This window comes from Melozone crissalis, unplaced genomic scaffold, assembly GCF_028551555.1.
Source record: "Melozone crissalis strain CALT ecotype California unplaced genomic scaffold, PUWL_Pcris_2 ptg000018l_1, whole genome shotgun sequence".
NCBI lineage: Eukaryota > Metazoa > Chordata > Aves > Passeriformes > Passerellidae > Melozone > Melozone crissalis.
Genome location: NW_026535796.1, coordinates 3,133,731 through 3,149,072, shown reverse-complemented (window position 1 = coordinate 3,149,072; position 15,342 = coordinate 3,133,731). Strand labels below are relative to the sequence as shown.

The following is a 15,342-nucleotide window of genomic DNA, read 5'->3' as shown; positions in this document are numbered from 1 at the left end:
GACCGTCGTGCATCCAGCCCTGGGTTCATCCCATCCCATCCCATCCCATCCCATCCCATCCCATCCCATCCCATCCCATCCCATCCCCAGGAATGCTGGAGCACCAGCCCGGCTGTGCCGCGCCCTGACACGCTGCCCTCAGGCAGGGTGTGGGCAGGAGAGGTGGTGGCACCTGCACTGCCTGGTGACAAGTGACATCCCAGGGGACAGAGCAGCAATGGGGGACACAGCTTCCAGCAGCCCACGCTGGCTCAAGACCCCCATCCTGTGGGGCTTGGGGATGCTCCAGCACGTCCCCAAAGTGCTGGTGTGTCCACAGGGGGACAATCAGGAATCTCCCACACCACAGGAGGTGACAAGGACTCCATGCCACCCTCAGCGGGTGTGGAATCATCTCTCCCTCCCACAGTGAGGTGGAGCTGGATGATGTTTTTCGATCTTTTTATTATAAAAACTCTTTTTTTTTTTTCTGGCATTCTCACATCTCTGCTCATGAAAACCTCACTCACCCACTGCCCCTGCCCTGCCCCGTGCCCCCCCTGCCCGGTGCCCCCCCAGCCCTGGGAGCAGAGCAACCAGAGACTAATATTTACAGATACTGCTGGGACTGGGGGGGCAGCGGCACCCCTGTGCCCACCCGTGGCTGATTTAAGGGGGTCCCAGCCTCAGGAGGGGGGCAGGGGCTGGGGGTGCCCTGCGTCGGGGCAGGAGGGGCAGTGGCAGAGCGGGGGGCGCAGGGGACCCGTGGCACAGTATTTACAGGGGGTCCCCCTGGGCACACATTCACTCACTCACTCACTCACTCACTCACTCACTCACTCACAGCCACACACGCACACGAGGGGTGCCACCCACGGGACGGGCACAGCCACACGGGGAGGGGGGACATGCCAGCTGGGGACCCCGCCGGCCCCTTTGGCACACACGGCCCTGGGGGGCGGGCGGGAGGGACGGGGGCTGCCTTCATCTGAGCCGGAGAGTTCCTGCAGGGCCGGGGGCACACCGGGGAGAAGGTGCCAGGCCGCGTGCCCGCCGTGTCACCGCGCCCCCGGGTGACACCGGCACCAGGCGCGTCCCCTCCCCGGAGAGCGGGGGACACGCGGGAACCCAACCCAATAAATTAGAGGTGGGGTGGGAAGGGGTGAGGGGGCACGGGGAGGGGTCAGAGCCCGTTGTGGGAGCGCTGGATGAAGGGCACTTTGCTGAGCTCCACCACGGGCGAGCGCGGCTTGTTCTGCATGCGGGGCACCCGCTGCAGCAGCTGCTGCGCCTGGCGCTGCGCCTCCCGCAGCTCCTTCCGCCACTGCACCAGCTCGGGGTCGCTCTGCGGGGCAGGCACATGGCTCAGCAGCGGGCACAGGGCAGGGCTGGGCCGCCCCAGCGTGCCAGGGCTGTGGGGTTGCCCCACGTTTGCAGTATTGATGCCCTGGAGTGGCTTGAAGGACTAAACATGCAAGTGGCCAGCAAGGGGGGATGGCTAGCAGGGGCAGGGGGATGGCTAGCAGGGAGCAGGGGGATGGCCAGCAGGGAGCAGGGGGAATGGCTAGCAGGGAGCAGGAGGGATGGCTAGCAGGAAGCAAGGGGGATGGCTAGCAGGGAGCAGGAGGGATGGCTAGCAGGGAGCAGGGGGGATGGCTAGCAGGGGCAGGGGGATGGCTAGCAGGGAGCAGGAGGTGACCAGCAGCCAGGGGGACAGAGGGTGACACACTCACATCGCACTGCAGCACGAACTGCTTGCCCCCGCGGATGCGGAGCAGGATGCACTTGCGCTCCTTCACCTGCGTCTCCTCCACCGAGTCGATCTCCTCCATGGTGAGCAGGGACTGCTGGGGGGACAGGCTCAGCCCGGTCCCCAGGGTGGCCCCCAGCCCTGCCCCCGGTGCCGTGCCCCCCTTACCGGTGACTCGCCCTCCCCGCGCCACTCCAGGCGGTTGGGGAAGAGGTAGAAGTAGCGGCGCTGCCACTGCGTCAGGAAGGGGTTGCCCAGCTTGGCCATGTAGCCGTGCATGATGCAGTCCTTGCCCATGGCGTACTCTGGGATCACAGGCAGGCGGGATCAGCACGGGGATGTGCCCAGGGGTGGGTCAGGGTGGGCATTCCCGGCCCCACTCACCCTCCTCGTGGCCCAGCTGCTTGTTCTTGGCCTTCTTGCGGGCCTCCAGCTTGTCGGTGTCGGCGTTGACGGCGTCGAAGACGGTCTCAGTGACCTCCTGCTGCCAGCGCTCCGAGATGGTGAGCGGGAAGTTGCGGTACAGCTCCTGGTCGCTCTCCAGCAGCTGGGCAGGGAGGGATGCTGGAGTTATGCCCGGGTGAGGGGCTGTGGGACACCCTATGCCCCCAGGCTCGGCCCCTGTGCCCGGTACCTTGATGCCCTTGGTGTCCTCCTCGTCAAAGGAGCCGATGTCGAAGGCGTCGGCCGCGTTCACCTCACCGCGGGGTGGGATGAGGGGTGGCGGGTACTGTGGGCAGCAGTGGGGGTCAGAGGGGGGGCTGCCCACATCTGTGTCCTTGTCCCTGTCCTTGTCCCTGTCCCCAGCCATGGGCACAGCCCCCTCACCTTCTGCAGGAACACCATCTGCCAGTCCAGGCCCTTGAAGAAGGGCTCTTCCTTCACCTCCTGCGCCCTGCGGAAGGAGGAGGAGAGAGGGTGAGCGTGGCCGCAGGGACACTGTGCCAGCACACCTTGTCCCATGCCCTGGGGGCTGTGCCAGCACACCTTGTCCCATGCCCTGGTGGACTCAGGGACACTCACCCTCGGCCCATGCAGCCCAGGCGCCGGTTGACATCCCGCTGCAGCAGCCCCTCGAGGAGGGAGCGCAGCTCTGGGGAGAAGGAGTCCGGCAGCTCCACGGCCTGTGGAGATTCCATGAGATCACTGCTCAGCGGGGACAGGGACACATGGTGACACACAGCTGGGCACAGACACGTGCTCCAGGCAAAGGCCGACCATCCCTGACCCGCTGTGCGCCTCCCACGTCCTGCCCACAGCCCCCCAGTGCCCCCACCCACCATGGTGAGGGTCATCCGGTCAATCTCGTGCTTGTCCTTCGTCTTGTGCTGCCGGAACGGGCTGTGCCTGCGGCGTGCAGGGAGAGGGGACTCAGCAGTGCCCAGCTGTGTCCAGCTGTGCCCAGCTGAGCCCGCACTCACCCCCGGAGCAGCTTGAAGAGCATGCAGCCCAGCGAGAACCAGTCGGCGCTGCTGTCGTAGGCCACCCCCTTCTGCAGCACCTCCGGCGCCATGTACCCGTGGGTGCCCCTGGGGAGGGGGCACAGGGGGGTCAGGGGCCGCCCCGGGCGCGGGGGCAGGGCGGGCAGGGGTGTGGGCACACTCACACGCTGGCGTGGGGCTTCTTCTTGGAGAAGTCGCAGGCCAGGCCCAGGTCGGAGATGCGGACGTGGCCGAACTCGTCCAGGAGGATGTTTGCTGGCTGTGGGGACACCGGGGGACACTCTGAGCCCCAGAGTGGCCCATAGGTATGGGATGGTGAGCCTGGGGGGCTCTGTGGGATTTGGGGGTGTCTGAGTGCTCCCAAAGTCTCAGGGCGCCCATGGATTTTGCTGTTGGGGTGTCCATTAGAGCTGAAGATGCCCTCTGGGCTCGGCGAGTGCTCAGAGTGTTCTGAGGGCAGGGTTTGTGACACTGTGGGTGCCCACAGGGCAGTGCAGGGGGTTCCAAAGGGATGTCCTGGGGATGTCCTGCGGGTGGGGACAGTCACCTTGAGGTCACGGTACACCACGAAGCGGCTGTGCATGTGCTCCAGGCCCAGGATGATCTCGGCCGCGTAGAACCTCATCTCCGCCTCCGAGAAGACGCCGTGCTGGGACAGGTGATAGTGCAGGTCCCCCCCTGTGGGGACAGGGACCGGCTGTCACCCGGAGCAGCTGTGGCAGGGGGCTCTGTGCCCCGGGAGCGGCTCAGGGCTGGGGTCTCACCGTTCATGAGGTCGAGGATGAAGCTGAGCTTGTCGGGCGTGTGGAAGGCGTAGGACATGCACACGATGAACGGGCAGTCCTGGTGGGAGACACGGGGTCACCCCCGTCCCTGTCCCCTGCCACCCTGTCCCCAGCCCAGCACCCGTGTCCCCTCACCCCAGTGCTGACGAGGGACAGCATGATGCGCTCGTTCAGGGCCAGCGTCTCGCCCTGCTTCATCTTGATGCGTTTCTTGTCCAAGCACTTCATGGCGTACCTGGGGGGGACACGGAGTCCCTGTGGCCACCGTGTCCCCACAGCATGGCCAGCACCCACTTCCCATGGTGACACAGCCCCCCAACACGTGTCACCACAGCAACGCCACTGGGCCCCCCAGCACCCCAAACCCCAGGAGGGCCCCTGGGTGCCGGGGCATTCCCGTTACATTTTGCCCGTGTCCGCTTTCCGGCAGCCGTAGACCTCCCCGAAGCCGCCGCGGCCGATGATGCGGTGAACGCTGAAGTCGTTCATGGTGAGCTGAGGAGGAGAATGGCGTGAGCCTGGACACGGAGCCCTGCCCCAGTGTTCCCAGGTGAGCGACACTGGGGCTCCCTGGAAGCACATCCCGCTCCCTGGGAGGTGAGGGGCAGGGGCTCCTGCTCACATGGATGTTCAGCTCCACGTTCTTCCACTGGCAGAACCGCGTGAACTTGTCACTGCAAGGAAGAGCAGAGAGGGCAAGAGTGGAGATCACAGAGAAACACGGCCCTCAAAGACTCCCTGGATTTGTCTGGAGACAGGGAGCACCCCCCAGGACACTTGGGAAAGGAAGAGACCCCTGAGTCCCCAGTGTGGGCTGCAACACAGTGGGATGGGACACCCCAGTCTGCACAGGAATTTCCTCCCAGCTCACCTCTCAATGAATTTCTGGAAGATACCCCCACGCAGGTTCTGGCAGATCTCCTCAATGTAGGGCTGGGGAGGACACAGGGCTCAGTGCTGGGTCCCCAGGGCCACCCAGGTCACCCTGATCCCATTATTATGTGGGGTCTCCTCCATCCCTGTGAATTCACATTCCCCCACTGCCACTCCCAGGCCCCTGGGGATGCTTCTGCCACCTCAGTCTCTGGGAACCCCAACACCACCAGTGGTGACATCCAGGATCCCAATCACCTCCCTCTGAGGACCCCCTGTACTCCAGCCCCAGTCTCCCATCACCCCAGGGGGACTAAAAGCAATTCCCCCTCACTCCAAACATTCTGGGGACCCTCTCACCATCCCTTGGGGTCCCCATTCCTCCTGGGACACCCCCCTCCCATTTCAGGGGCTCCTGTCACCCCCAGCCCCCTCTAAGGATTAACCCTCCGAGTGTTAGAGGTGGCAAGGACCCCTTCCCTGTGCCAGGTGATGCCCACCTGGAAGAGGTCTGGGGGCACCTGCTTCTTGCTCAGGCGGCTCTGGACGTGCTCCGTGGCGCTCTTGGAGAAGGGCTGTGAGGGGACAGGACCGTGTCACCTCGGGCAGAAGGGACAGCGGCCAGGCAGAGCTGCACCAGGCAGGAATCCACAGAGGAACCCCCATCCGTGGGGCTGGGATGTGGCTCCCGGGATGGAGCCTGTGGGGGGCGTGGGGCTGCCCCTGAGGACACTGTGGGCACAGTGGGGACACCCCTGCCACCCTGGTGCCCAGGGCACTCACGTGGGAGCAGGCCAGCAGCTCCTTCATGATGTAATGGTCGAAGATGTAGCGGCTGCGGGCAGCTCGCTCCTCCTCCGAGTCCAGCTTCTCGTACTTCTTGATCTGGAGAGGGCACAGCTCCAGTGGCACGGGGGCACACGGAGCACTGGGAATTGTGGCCCCTCTGGATGCCATGTCCCATGGGAGGGGTTATCCCCCCTCCATCCCTTTGGATAGTGTCTCCCAGCTCCCTGGGCACCGTCACCTTGGGTGGTGCTCTTGGCACCGTGTCCAAGGAGGTACCAACCCTGCTGGTGCACACAGGGGGCTGTCCCTGGGTCCCCCTCTCTCACCTCCTCATAGAATTCCATCAGGGGCTTGGCCTCCTCGGCCTGGTTGAAGGCAAAATCCCGGAAAAGCAGGTAGCCTGCAGGGACAGAGCCACAGCATGAGAGGTGACAGCCCCCCGGGCCAGGCCAAGGGACACAGGGACATCCCCTGGGCCTGCCCAGCCCTGCTGCCACCCCAGTGCCAGGCTTGGGGAAGTGCCAAGAAGGGACTGGTGCGGAGCTGGCAGGGTGACAGGGTGCCAGGCCCCAGCTGGTGTGGGGAGCAGCCCCCTGGGGCAGTGAGGGGCTGCCGTGGGGCACCGTGGGGGCAGGGGCACGGGCGGGCACAAGGAGTAGGGCGGACGTGCCCGGAAACCGCCGGAGCAGCAGGAGGAAGTGAGAGGCGCTTCCTGCCCTGGACGGTTTGCGCTGGCGTGGGGGGAAGTGACAGCACAGGGGACACAGGGTGGGGAGCGTGGCGCAGCCCCCCGGCACCCCAGCCCAGCCTGGCCCCACACCCTCCTGCCATCCCCGTGGCCACTCTCGCTGTCACGGTGGCCACCAGTGCCACCCCCCAGCCCAGCCACGCTTGCCCCTGGGCTTGTGGCTGCTGGCCCAGGTGTCCCCTGTGTCCCCCACAGACCCCGTGTCCCCAGCTCACCGATCTTCTGCGTGAAGATCTTGTCAAATGTCACCTCTCCCCGGTCCTCCAGGTACTTCTGCATGACGCTGCGGATGCTGGGGACACGCCAGAGGGGCTCAGCCGTGCCCCCGATGGACGCCTGCTCCCCACCCTCCTCTCCTGCTCCTCCTGTGTCCCCAAGCCCCGGTGGCACGCGTGTCCTGCCATCCTGTGTGTCCCCACCCCAGCGGGGCATGTTGTGGGTGCCAGGATCACAGCGTGTCCCACGCACCGGGGCCCAAAGGAGGGTGGGGACGAGTGTCACCCCCAAAAAAGCCTCACAGGTGCCTGGCAGTGAAGGCACAGGAGGGCACCGGGGCCTGGCACGGGGACAGGGGACTGTGACCCTCGGCACACCTGGGTACAGGTGAGTGTGTGTGTGTACACATGGGTGTGACACGCCTGGGTGGGACAGCAGGAAGTGTGTGTGTCCCTGTGTCTGTGTTTGTGTGTCCCTGTGTCAGGCAGGAAGTGCGTGTGTCCATGTCTGTGTGTCTGTCTGTGCAACAGGTGTGACACTTGTGTGTCCATATCCGTGTGTGTGTGTCCATGTCTGTGTGTCTGTCTGTGCAACAGGAGTGACACTTGTGTGTCCATTTCCGTGTCCACATCCGCGTGTGTCCATATCCGTGTGTGTCCATGTCCGTGTGTCAGGCCAGGTGTGACCGGCACACACGTGTGCGGGAGGTGTTCGTGACCCGCGGGCGCGTGCGAGCGCTACCGGGAAGGGGTGACCGAGGGGCCGGGGGTGGCGGACAGACGGACGGACGGACGGACGGACGGGCGGACAAGCGGAGGGGCAGCGGCGGGGCCTCACCTGGGCTCGGGCAGGACGATCCTCTTGCTGGCGCGGGCGGCGGGCGCGGCGCGGCTCTTCTCCATGGCCATCAGGTAACTCACGTCCGCCAGCACCGCCTCCAGGTCCGCCATCGTGCCGCGCCGCCGGCCCCGCCGCCGGAGCCGCACCGGCCCCGGCCCGACCCGACCCGCCGGCCCCGGAACCGGAACCGCGCCCGGAAGCGGAACGGGGCCGGAGAGGAGCCGGGCGGAGGAGCGGGGAGCGGCCGGGAGGGGCTCGGCGGCCCCGGGACGCGACGGCGGCAGCGCCCGGAGCGGCGGGAGCGGAGCGCGGAACGGGGCGCGGCCGCACCGGGGCGCGGGCGGGGACAGCGGGGCTGGGCGGGGACGGCAGCGCCGCCACTGCCACGCCCGCCCGGGAGGGGCCGGGACACCGGCTGTGGCACTGGCCGTGTGTGTGCGACACTGGGTGTGTGTATGTGGCACTAGGTGTATGTGTGTGTGACACTGGTTGTGTGTGTGACACTGTGTGTGTGTGACATTGGCTGTGTGTGACGCTGGGTGTGTGTGTGTGACACAGAGTGTGTGACACTGGGTGTGTGTGACACTGGGTGTATGTGTGACACTGTGTGTGTGTGTGTGTGTGACACTGGGTGTATGTGTGACACTGTGTGTGTGACACTGGGTGTATGTATTTGACACGGTGTGTGTGATACTGGGGGTGTGTGTGTGACACTGGGTATACGTGTGTGACAGGGTGTGTGACACAGGGTGTATGTGTGACACTGGATGTGTGTGTGTGATACTGGGTGTGTGTGTGACACTGGATGTGTGTGTGACAGTGTGTGACACTGGGGGTGTGCGTGTGATACTGGCTGTGTGTGTGACACTCGGGGTGTGTGTGTGACACTGGGTATATGTGTGTGACACAGGGTGTGTGACACAGGGTGTATGTGTGACACTGGATGTGTATGTGACACTGGGTGTGTCTGTGTGTGTGACACTGGGGGTGTGTGTGTGACATGGGGTGTGTGACACTGGGTGTGATACAGGATGCATGGCACTGGATGCTCGTGTGCCACCAGGTGTGTGGTGGCCTGGGGTGTGACATCACGGGTGTGACGGTGTCTCTGTGTGTGCCATTGTGTGTGTGACACTGTGAGAGACACCACGGGTGTGTGACAGTGGCTCTGTGTGTGCATGATGTCGTGTCATTCCACACTGCGTGTGTGTGACCACATGTGCCACGTGTGGCAGCAGGTGTGACACCACGTGCAGGGTTCCTGTCCCCAGGGCCATGAGGGGACATCTGGAGGGGACAGGCAGGGGGGCGGGGCACTGAGATTTGCTTGGATCTGGTGTATCATCGGGGGAGGCACGTGGTGGCACTTGGGGACCAGGGCACAGGGAGGGTGACAGTGGCCTCAGCCAGCTGTGGAGGATGGCGTCACCTGCCGTGTGCCTCGCCATGCAAATGTCACAGCCCAGCCGCCGCGGGGACCTGGGCCGTGACATCCCCACAGGGTGGGGACACTAAATGTCACCCTGGTGGCCCAGGAATCCCCTGGGAGAGGACAGGTTTCCCAAGGGATGTGGAGGGCAAGAGCCCCACAGGTCTCTGGAGGACCTGTGGCCCTGGTAGGGGGTGATGGGACACCGGGACAGCTGCCACCATCTGCCAGGACACAGTGGGGACACCGGGACAGCTGCCACCACTGACGGTGCTCCAGTTTCTTCTCGAGCAGCTGAGAAAGCCACAGTGCTGGGGACGGGGGGGACACAGGAGGTCCCAGCCCTGGCCTGCCCCCTCCACTTTCTCACAGACAAATGGGCAGAGCTCACACTCAGGGATTTTAGTTGGTCTTGGTTTTTCTTTCAGGTTTTTTTTTTAATTCCAAAAATCCACCCCCAAGAAACAAAATATTTCCCGTGGGAGGTTGGGGTTTTCCCTCCCCAAACAACAGCTCGCCCAGCCTGGTGCTAACATGGCACGAACAAAGAGCCTCTCTAAAAATCCAGCATGGGAGAAGGCTCAGGAAGCAAAAACCCCCAAAATACAAAAAATAAAAAAAATTTAAAAAAAGGAAAAATAAATAAAACTAGCCAAACCCACTTGGCCCAGTAGGTGCCCTCCCTCTGCCCCAGCCAAGAACCCCCAACGCCGGCTGAGAGAGTGCAAGACTTGGTTTGCTTTTACCCTTAATGCTTACATTTAATTTTAAAGCACAAACATCAGAGATGGACTCTAAATCGCCAACAAAAAAATAGATATTTACAATATTTCTCCGGGGAAGGGAGGGAAGGAGGAAGGGAGGGAAGGGGGGATCGAAACAAAACAAAACCACAACCAAACCCTTAAACAAGTGACTTTGCTTGCAGGAGTTGTCTTTAGGGAGCAGGCTGGGTTGGTTTTAAATCACTAAGTGATTTTTATTATATATAATTCTCTTTTTTTCTTCCTCGTGGATTTGCACCACGCCGGGGTGGTGAGGAGGGTGGCACGCCGGAGTCTCTGCGGCCGGAGGGCAGGGACACGGCGGAAAGGGGGTGCTGTCCCCGCGGAGCAGGGAGCACCTCGCCCCTCTCAACCCCAGCTCTGGACATTTTTCTTTCGCGTTGCAAAACTCAAAAGGAATCCAAAGGAAAAAGAAAAGCCTAAATTCTTCCGATGTCTTTTCCTGGGAGCCGCCGCCGAGAGCGGCCGAGGCCGAAGGCTCCTCCTCTCGCCTGGGGGGGTTTCCTGCTCCGAGCGCTCCGGCTCCGCTTCGGCCGCGCTGCCCCTTGTCACAGGCACTGCGGGATTGTCCCCAGTGTCCCCCTGCGGGGACAGAGCCCGCGGGCCGCCTCTCCTCCTTTATTGCTTCGGAAGCAGCAGGGGGGGTGCGGGCTGCCCCCCGGGGAGCCCTGCGGGGCTGGGGGCCGGTGGTGGCACGGAGGGGACACCCCGGATTGTGCTATCGGTACGCTGCCAGGGAGAGAGCAGGGTGCTGACACCGGGGGGGGGGACAGAGAGGGGGAGCGTCCAGGCACAGGCAGGACAGGGAGGGAAATAAAATAGTGACCCAGAAAAAGAAGATTCCAACCTTTTTTCCTTTCTTTTTTTCTTTTTTTTTCTTGTCTTTTTTTTTTTTGTTGTTTTGTTTTTTTGTCTTTTTTTTTGTTGTTTTTTTTTAAAGTGCAAAAAGCTCTCTGCTGCCCTAGAGAGAGGTTCTTTGGACCAACCATTCATTGCAAAGGAAAATCGGCAGCGAAAAGGGGGTGGGGGGAAGGAGAGGACGATGCCAGTTCGGTCCCAGGCCGCAGAGCAGCCCTCGCCCCTCCGGCCCCAGAGTGCTTCGTGGTGCCGGCAGCTGGGCAGGAAGAGGAGGCAGCTCCTGTCCCCGCCCCGCGCTCACTCACCCCTGGCTGATGCTTCCCGAGTCCTCCCTGAGCTCTGGTGTACCTGTGGGTTCTCCCCTGCTCCATCCCCTCGGACAGACGAGTTTATCCCCCAGCCCCTGCTCCCGGGACACCCCCGGCCACGGGGCTCCTGCCCTGGGTGCTCAGAGAACCGCCTGGATGTGTGGGAGGAGGAGGGGCACGGATAGCAGTCCCTGCAGCCAGTCGAGGGCAAGGCGAAGGGAAAGGGAAAAGGGGGGAAGAGCGCAGGGAAGCACCGGGCTGGTGGCGGCACACAGGGGGACGGGGTGTTCTGGCTCTGCTCCCGCTTCCTCGGAGAGACCTCGACCCTCAAGCTTTGTGCTACCGGGGAAGTGACAAGTGTTTCAAGGCAAGGAGACGACGGGGACGAGGGGAAAAGCTGGGGGGAGAGGGTGCCCCATTTCTCTGCACAGAGGCCTCTGTCACAGCCCCGCCTCGGGAGCGGCCAGCCTCCGGGCCGAGGCTCCCTGCCACGTGCCCGTTCCTCCTCTGGTACTGGCCAGCCTGGCGGGACATCTTCCTCGGCAGAAGTCCCGGGGAAGGAGGAGGAGGAAGGACAGCTGAGCGAGGCCAGCGCCGGCCCTGCCTGCCGAGTCAGGTGAGAGGCAGCGGCAGGACACGCAGGGCAAGGGGGGGAGCTGGAGGAGGGGCTCTCCGAGAGGGGCGGGATGGGCTCTTTTCCTTCTCCTCAGTCTGCCCCGGGGAGGGTCTCTAGCTGATTTTTTGGATCAGCTTCTCATCGGACAGGCAGTAGAGGCTGTTGATGGACAGGTCCGAGATGAAGTGCTCACAGGCTTTGCGGGTGATCTGTTTGCAACCCCGCAGGTCGATGAGGGTGACGTTGGAGATGCGGCGCAGGTACAGCAAGGCCTGGTCCGTCAGCTTATTGCAGCCTGTGGGCAGAGAGCACAGGGAGCGTGAGGGGGACGCCTCCAGCAGCAGCACCATGAGGAGGAGGAGTGGGAAACCCAGGAGGCACCTGGAGCAGGACACACACCTGCCATGTTGAGCTCGGTGAGGGAGTTGCGTGTGGAGGAGCCCACGGCGGTGAGGAGGTTGGCCGACTGGTCCGTGAGGTGGTTGCAGTGGCTGAGGTCGAGGCGGGAGAGCAGGGGCATATGGCGGATGATCAGGCGCAGCGTGGCGTCCGTGATGTCCAGCCCGGCGAGCCGGAAGTCGATCATGTTGCGGAGTTTGCTGCGATTGTCCTGACCTGCACGGGCACAGGGAGAACCAGAGTGGACAGGCTGCCCTGGGGACCCGACCTTGCCCAGCCCAGGCAGCCCCAGGGCAGCAGCAGCTTACTGGGTTTGTCTGTTGGAGGCGTGAGTAAGTCCCGGATCTGAGGGTCCTTGATTCCTACTGCCCACCGAAGATCGAGGGTCCTGAGAAGGGGGCAGCTGGAGGTACTGAGGGCACAGACTGCAGACCAGGAACAGCCCGCTAGGATGAGGTCTTTCAGGCCTGGCACAAGGGAGGCAGGTAACGAGTTAGACGGGTTTGGTAGGCTCCCAGGCATCCCAGATCTCCACCATCTTTTTCCAGGCACATGAGGATGCAGGTCCCCTCCCTGCCTGGGGTGGGACACTTGCTGGGTGATGGGACCCAGGAGTTCCCAGGCTTGCAGGGTGTCTCTCCCCATGACCCAGCCCTCAAGAAGCCTTGGAGCAGGCTGGTGGCAGAGGAAGGGACCCCTCCCCAGCCCACACTCACCTGGCAGCCTGTTGACGAGCCACGTAAGCTGTTTTTTTGAGATATTGGTCCAGCTGAGGTCAAGGCTGACCGGCTGCCTTTTGATGATGCCGCTCAGCGCCTGCGGGGTGATGGACTTGCACCTGCTCAAGTCTATCTTTGTCCACAATCTCTTGTCACAGCACCTGGGGACAAGGACAAAGCTGAAAGTTGAGTCCCAAGAGTCCCATGGGATAATAGACAACTAGCAGGTTGCCTGGCTTCCAGGAGCCCAGCCCTGGTGTGGCCCAGCCACAGAACAAGGTTGTTCCTCCTGGTTCCCATGGGTTTCCTCAAACACGGGAGGCTGCTGAAGGTGTTGGGCCACCCAGCACAGCCCCGGCAGGGTTTTACTGCCCCAAAATAAAACTCCAAGTTGCAGCTGCAGGCTTGCTTGCCCCCATCTGGGTGTTTCTCCTAATCTTAAGGATCCTTACTCCCGGTGGGCAAAACACTGTGTCCCACCCCACAGCCCCAGCAGAGCTCACTCCTTTGCCAGGAGCAAACTCTTCCTCTCCCATGGGAGTTTGTGGAGAGCCGGGACCCGATGGCAGCCTGGCTGGGTCCCTGAAGGTGCAGGCGAGGGGACACTCCTCCACCACACCACTGCCACCAGCTGCTGATCAAAGCAGGCAATCCCTGCTGCTCAGCTGTTAGAAACCTCCCAGTTTCCATTGCTGTCTGTTCCCAAGCCCTCCATGCACAGCTGTCCTGGTGCCAGCATTGTCTTCTTTGGGCCTGCTGTCCCCCAAGGCGTTTCCAGCCAGCAAAGCCATCCCGCCCGCCTCAGCCTGTCTTCCCTGCCTGCCGGGAGGAGAGGCAGCAAGGGAGGCCAGGAAGAGCAAGCACCATCAGCATGATGGGCGAGGGAAGGGCACTGGCACCCCACAAGGACACGGCAGGGGACAGCCGAGGGGACAGGAGGAAAGCAGAAGGCAACAACAGAGATGGGTACACCCACGGCAGAGGCAGCAGGGCTGGCTACAATGACACTGCCTGGCTCTGGGAGCGACAAGAGGGCACTGAGGTGACATCCCTCAGGGGATCCCTCCCCGTCCCCTCTGGGTGTCCACCACAGATGTACTCCCAGCCCCAGGACATGTCCCCACACTCACCACTTGTACCAGGTCTTGCACACCCGCATGCACTCGCAGAGCTCCCTGCGGGTGAGGTAGCGGAACACGGACATCCAGACCTCGCGCTGCACGCAGCTCTCCTCGCCCTCCTGCGCCCGGCCCCCGCGCCCGTTCAGCCGCGCCGCCCCCCCCTCCTCCGCGTTCTCGTCCTCCTCCTCCTCTTCCTCCTCCTCTTCCTCGGCGGCCGCCTCCTCATCGCCCCCGCTCCGCAGGGGCATCCTGGCGGGCGCGTGGCGCACCACCACGCGCGGAGAGTGCTGCAGGTTGGCCGAGGAGGCCGTGATGGCTTGGAGCTTGGGGACAATCGAAGTGCCGTGGACATCTTTGGTGGGGCGCTGGAGCGTCACGGTGAGGTAGGAGCCGTGCAGCTTGGCCTTCTCCACCTCTGACAGCTCCTTCTTGCCGCTGGGGTTGTTCTCCTTCTCCCGCACCATGGTTCTCTCCGTGGCCTGGAGCCGCAGCAGCTGCCGGCGCTTGAAGCGCTCGTCCCTGCTGGCACTGTGGTGCTCGCTGGGCCCGGCGCCCGGGGACGAGCGTGTCACCACGCCGCGGGGGGACGCGGGGTCGTGGATCAGCTGCAACATCGGGGTGGGCGAGTTGGGCGGGGGGGTCAGGGGCTCCTCGCAGCTCCGCAGGGGCCGCAGCACCTTGGCTTGCGCCGTGTCGTCATCGCTCTCCTCCACCTTCCGCTTCTGTGAGGAATGGGGGCAGCTGGTTAGCGGGGATGAGGCTTGGGGAAGGCTTTTCCTTCTCTTCTTCCCCAGGGAAACACCGTGGTGCTGGCAGAATCTGCACCAGCAGTGCCCAGTGAAATCACAGAATGGTTTGGGTTAGGTAGGGACACTTTCCACTAGATCAGGTTGCTCCAAGCCAAATCCAACCTGGCCTTGAACACTTCCAGGGATGAGGCATCCACAGCTTCTTTGGTTAATCTCTGCCAGGGTTTCACCACCCTCACAGTAAGTAATTTCTTCCCCACAGCTTATCTAAGTACCACGAGGACCAGAGTCCACCCACACGAGCAACAAGCATTCTCCTAACCCCTTCTCAAAAGGGGTGTCCTTTGAGGCTGGGGGTGGCTTCCACTCTGTGCCTAACAGTCCAGTGTCTACTACAGTGGAATAGCTCAGGCCCTCAAGTGCTGCACCCGCATGATTCTCATTCTCACTGATCACTGCTCCCTCAGCCCATACTGGTTGAACATATCCCTGGCAGGATGCAGTGGGAGGGATGGAGGACACAGATCCTTGCCTTGCTCCTTACCTGGCCCTTCTCTGCGTCGTCACCCTGGTAGCACTTGGGGCACTCCCAGCAGTTGGGGAGCTCATCATTGAGCAGCCCTTCCCCATCCATCTGCAATGAGAGGAGGGGGTCAGCAGCAGCCCAGCCCCACAGCAGAGTCCCCCTTTGTCCAGCACATGCCCTGCTCACCTGCAGACAGCCAGGGTGAACGATCTCGTTGCAGACACAGCACTCCATGAGCTTCTTCTCAAAGTCCTGTGAGTCCTCATTCTGATCCACCTCCCCACAAAGTGCACACGTGACCGAGTGAGGCAACCTGGGCTACAAAGGAAAGCAGGGCTGACACCAGACCATGGTGGGACAGCCTTCCTCCTTTCCTGCCCTACTACCTGAACCACGGAGAAACAACCAGC

The 15,342-nt window shown here is 62.9% G+C and overlaps 2 protein-coding genes across 3 annotated transcripts in view; both read right to left on the bottom strand.

The window, feature by feature from the left end:
• Positions 1–669: 669 nt before the first annotated feature.
• On the bottom strand, positions 670–7,567 carry GRK2 (G protein-coupled receptor kinase 2). 2 transcript variants are annotated; one of them, XM_054275619.1, is made up of 21 exons: positions 7,420–7,567; positions 6,582–6,658; positions 5,945–6,018; positions 5,613–5,714; positions 5,330–5,404; positions 4,828–4,889; positions 4,579–4,630; positions 4,360–4,451; positions 4,092–4,191; positions 3,936–4,014; positions 3,719–3,849; positions 3,336–3,430; positions 3,151–3,258; positions 3,010–3,076; positions 2,753–2,853; positions 2,558–2,624; positions 2,364–2,459; positions 2,114–2,276; positions 1,898–2,034; positions 1,713–1,826; positions 670–1,324 (listed from the first exon to the last, which is right to left on the bottom strand). In XM_054275619.1, exons 1-21 carry the CDS (start codon positions 7,530–7,532, stop codon positions 1,163–1,165), a joined length of 2,067 nt encoding a protein of 688 aa, XP_054131594.1. In that variant the 5' UTR covers positions 7,533–7,567; the 3' UTR covers positions 670–1,162. The 2 variants fall into 2 exon arrangements, with proteins under 2 accessions (XP_054131594.1, XP_054131595.1); XM_054275620.1 differs by having other exon boundaries at positions 1,713–1,823.
• Positions 7,568–9,586: 2,019 nt separating this feature from the next.
• Positions 9,587–15,342, bottom strand: part of KDM2A (lysine demethylase 2A) — a 33,542-nt gene continuing 27,786 nt past the window's right edge. Inside the window, exons 16-22 of the mRNA XM_054275748.1 lie at positions 15,119–15,250; positions 14,951–15,040; positions 13,667–14,379; positions 12,534–12,697; positions 12,126–12,284; positions 11,818–12,033; positions 9,587–11,713 (exon numbers count right to left, since the gene is read on the bottom strand). Of these exons, the coding sequence (XP_054131723.1) occupies positions 11,532–11,713; positions 11,818–12,033; positions 12,126–12,284; positions 12,534–12,697; positions 13,667–14,379; positions 14,951–15,040; positions 15,119–15,250 (1,656 nt within the window). The 3' untranslated portion in view covers positions 9,587–11,531. The remainder of the gene's footprint in view (positions 11,714–11,817; positions 12,034–12,125; positions 12,285–12,533; positions 12,698–13,666; positions 14,380–14,950; positions 15,041–15,118; positions 15,251–15,342) is intronic.